This window comes from Onychomys torridus, chromosome 2 (assembly GCF_903995425.1).
Source record: "Onychomys torridus chromosome 2, mOncTor1.1, whole genome shotgun sequence".
NCBI classification, from domain to species: domain Eukaryota; kingdom Metazoa; phylum Chordata; class Mammalia; order Rodentia; family Cricetidae; genus Onychomys; species Onychomys torridus.
The window spans coordinates 63,387,686-63,391,736 of record NC_050444.1 but is presented as its reverse complement, the minus strand read 5'-3'; the positions used below and the strand labels follow the sequence as shown (position 1 = coordinate 63,391,736).

The window sequence follows — 4,051 nt, the reverse complement described above, 5'->3', positions numbered from 1 at the left end:
GCACACTGTGTGCTCTGGACTGCGTGCTGTGCCCAGTAGACAGCTGGCACAGACAAGGTTGGGGGTGTAGTACTATTGGTGTGATTGCTTTCTGTATGTGTAAAACAAGGATTACAATCGGAGCAATGACTACGTGACTTAGTATGCCTGGGAGAGTTACACAAGTTACTGCCAGCAGAGTGACTGAACCAGAGCCCAGAGGACAGTCAGAAATGCTATTGTTATTATTACTAATGAATGAAAACAAAGATAAATGTGGGAAATCCAGAGCCAGCTTAGGTGGTAAGGGCACTTGTTATCAAGCCGAATGACCTGACTTTGACCCCTGGCATCTCCACAGTGGCAGGAGAGAACCAACTTCCTCAGAGTTGCCCTCTGACCTCCACTCATGTGCTGGGACATACGGCCCTCCCTAGCACACAAAAAAGAAGTGTAATTTTAAAAATAGTTTTAAGGCCGAGGTGTAAGAAACATTCCTCCCCTTCCCCGGTTACAGAGAGGATCGAAGGGCTGGAGAGACGAGAGACGGCTGGGACAGTAAGGTGCTTGCTGTGCAAGCCTGAGGCCCTGGGCTTGGATCCCCAGAACGCACCTGAAAAGCTGGGCACGGTGGCACAGACCTGCACTCTCTGTGCTTGGGGAAGCAGAGACAAAAAGGATGCCTTAAGCTCACTGACCAGCTGGAATTGCCAAGCCAGTGTGTTCCGGGTTCAGTGAGAGACCCTGTCTCCAAATCTAAGGTGTAGAGTCATGGAAGAAGACGCCAGATATCAACCTCTGGCCTCTACATGGGCATGCACACAAACATCGGTTTCTATACAACACGCACATACAGAGGACCCAGAACCTGGGTGCAGAGGGCTGGATGCGTATCCCACGCTAGCTGTTCTTTTGACGTCCTCTCTTCTAATCTTTCTCACAGGATGGGGAAATCATTAATTCCTCCCCAATCTGTCAATTCCTTGAAACGTAGGGATTTGTCTTAGAAGGGGCTGGCCAGCCCCTCTCCTTAGAAATCCCCTCTTGGTTCCCAGGATTGAGGGAAGGGAAAGATGGAGGGGCTGGTCTAGCCCTGACTCCCTCCAGCTGTTCCTCTGACCCAGGATTTGAGAAATGGCCAATGCCTGTAGATCCAGGTGATAGAGTCACAGGGGCCCTGGAGGTAGGATAAGGGTCCTGGGCCCTGTCCTTAGGAACCTTCCCTTCCAGCCCTGCTTGTCAACTCAGCTCCTAACTCTCCTCCACCCTCACCAGCACTTCTGAGGCCCAGGCCTACGGCTGACGGTGCCAATGGTGCTAACAAAAGACAGCACACACCCTCTCCCTGGAAATGACAGGACACAGTGTTTTTTATTTTATTTATTTATTTTTTATTTTTTTTTTTTTTGGCCAGACTGTGGAAGTTCTCAGGGCTAAAGCCAAAGAAAGCAGAGGGGAAGCCACTGAGTGAGGGGAAGAAGGAAGCCAAGGTCATGTTTTGCCAAAAGAAAAAAAAAAGGGGGGTAGAGGGGGGTAAACGGGAAGACCCAAATGGGCCATGGCGGGGGAATTTTTGGACAGAAAGTGAAAGCTTGGGGGCATAAATTGGAGCCCGTGGCAGCCTCACACAGGCTCACACGGGCTCACACAGGCTCACACCCTCTTGCCTCTGGACCCCATCACACCACACTAGGACGCCCATCACTTCCTGCACACCCCGCAGAGCCTGAGCCTCTCACAGATTCCTGCACACACCCAAGAACTCTCAGGCTTACACATTCCCTGTGGCCTGCCTCAGAACGCCCGCCATGGCACCCGGTGTAGCCCCACTACTGGCCTTCAGCCTGCTGGTGCTCGGGACCTTCCCAGGTAAGGCTGAGATAACTAAGGTGGGGGTGACATGGCTTATGGGTAATGTCTGGATCTCAGACTATTACAATAGTCATGACAGACGGTGCAAATTCAGAGCCATCAGCTCCCTATGCCTTCTGTGTGTGCCTGTCAGTATGAAGGTGCCCCTAACCCTGAACTCCAATGTGGCTCAACTCTTGGCATCTCCTGGGGCCCGATAGCTGCCCCTCTCTCTGCAGGTGTCATGTCCTGACACCTCAGTTTCCAAGCAGGAGAAGGAAGGAACAGTATTGCTTGCTTCAGGGACCTACGGACATAACTAAGTTTGAGTGTTTGTCTCGAGTCTGAACCCCGGAATCAATGCCACCACTGGGGTTGAGGGTTAGCTTTGTTGTGTATTTGCTTCAGTTTGAGGGAATGAGAAACACCGGAGCAGGCCTGCTTAGCAGCTTGTCCCCTTTCTGTTATTCCTGTTTAGGGGCCTTATGTGTTGGCCTGGCTCAGTTTTTTGAGATAGGGTCTCTCTGAGTTACCCAGGCTGGCTTCATGGTCCTGGGCTCGGGTGACCCTTTTGTCTCAGTTTCCCCGGGCACTGGGACTCTGGGGGGCAGCAGCCATCTTCTGGCTGAAGAAGTGCTTGGCCAAGGCACACCTCCTGTCCCTGCCCTGTGACACCATCAATTCTCTATTTGATGAAACATGGTGAAAATTGAGAAAATCTGGAAGAGGGTGTGTGACCAGGACAGCAAGAAGGCATTTGTGGGACATACAGAAATGGTTATGTATTAACTGGCTCAGAAGACTACAATGTGTCCGGCCGCCGACAGGGCCACAGTGGCACACTGAGGTCCAGCTCTCTCTCACACAGAGATGCTGCTGAAATCACCTAGGGTTGTGGCTCTCCTTCCTCGTGGCCTCCATGTCTTCTCCCTTCTTTCTCCTCTCTCAGCCCCAGCTCTTGGGGGTGCCAACGATGCCGAAGATTGCTGCCTGTCTGTGACGCAGCGCCCCATCCCTGGGAACATCGTGAAAGCTTTCCGCTACCTTCTCCTCAAGGATGGCTGCAGGGTGCCTGCTGTCGTGTGAGTTGTGGGGAGACTGTCCAGCCCCATCTCCCTGTCAGCGCGTGGTGACACCACTGCTGCCTTATCCCTGAACTCATGGCCGAGTCCACCTTTCAGTAAAGCCCTGGAAACAGGTCCCCACACATAGTATCCAAGCCTCTGCTCCTCATTCTAGGGCCTTCTAGGAAACCAGGTTCCAGATCTTCATTCTCTCTGATCTCTGACTGCAGGTTCACCACACTAAGGGGCTACCAGCTCTGCGCGCCCCCAGACCAGCCTTGGGTGGTCCGCCTCATCCGAAGACTGAAGAAGCCTGCTGCCAAGGCAAGCCTGACCCTCCTCAGCCCCTCCTCCATCCTCAAAATCCCTGTCCAAAATTCCAGCCCATGACCCGGCTTCTACTTCCTCCCCTTAGAGCAAGTAAAACAGCAGTTAACCATGACAGCGCCAGAGGAGCCCTGTGTCTTGAGAAAAGGGATGTGAATCACCCTGGCCCTCGGAACCAAGGACCAGGAGAGAGGACCAGGCCTCCTGATGCTTTGCTCCAGACCTAACCCAGCCAGGGCTGTGCCTAGAGAACCAATGTGAATGTGGGTGTGAACAAGAGAGTTTGTGTGCTGGGAGCACAGTCTCTCCAAGGCTAGACTGTTCTAGGCTTCCAATAAAGCTGTTTGGTACCCATGGATCTCTCTGCCTGTTCACTGTCTCCCCGGGAGAACAGGAATAGGATAGGAGGAGGTGGGATGGCAGGGCTATATTTTGCACCCTGAGTTCTAAGCAATCTGTTCACCGGCCTCCACCTAACACCCTGACGCTCCAGAACCAGCCCCACAAATCAGGACCTAGCTCATGTTTCCCCGGCCCATCATACTGTGTTCAGCCACACAAAACTTGCATCAGCTCGTGGAACAAAGTCCCCAAGACTCAGCTCTTTCCGGCTTTGGCATCCAGGTGTTTGATCATCCAGGTGTCTCAGGGATGAGGAGTAAGGAGCTTCCATGGGGATGAGAGGGTGTGGCTCTGCTGCCTGGAACTGCTTAGCCACCGAGTTGCTATCTCTAGCACGCTTCTCCCTCCTCTGCCCTGCTGGCTTCCTTTGGGGTCCGGCTGTTTCCTCCTCCGGGAAATCATCCCTGACTCAAACTGGGTTAGCTTTG

The 4,051-nt window shown here is 52.9% G+C and overlaps 1 protein-coding gene across 1 annotated transcript; it reads left to right on the top strand.

The window, feature by feature from the left end:
- Positions 1-1,545: 1,545 nt before the first annotated feature.
- Positions 1,546-3,579, top strand: Ccl19 (C-C motif chemokine ligand 19). Its single transcript, XM_036177104.1, has 4 exons — positions 1,546-1,848; positions 2,780-2,912; positions 3,125-3,218; positions 3,310-3,579. Exons 1-4 carry the CDS (start codon positions 1,788-1,790, stop codon positions 3,316-3,318), a joined length of 297 nt encoding a protein of 98 aa, XP_036032997.1. The 5' UTR covers positions 1,546-1,787; the 3' UTR covers positions 3,319-3,579.
- Positions 3,580-4,051: the final 472 nt, after the last annotated feature.

Bases quoted from the DNA above. Each gene is read 5' to 3' on its own strand.
- Ccl19 (XM_036177104.1), top strand. From the start codon at position 1,788: ATGGCACCCGGTGTAGCCCCACTACTGGCCTTCAGCCTGCTGGTGCTC. The intron at 1,849-2,779 runs GTAAGGCTGAGA...CTCCTCTCTCAG, and splicing joins GGTGCTCGGGACCTTCCCAG to CCCCAGCTCTTGGGGGTGCC. The intron at 2,913-3,124 runs GTGAGTTGTGGG...CTCTGACTGCAG, and splicing joins TGCAGGGTGCCTGCTGTCGT to GTTCACCACACTAAGGGGCT.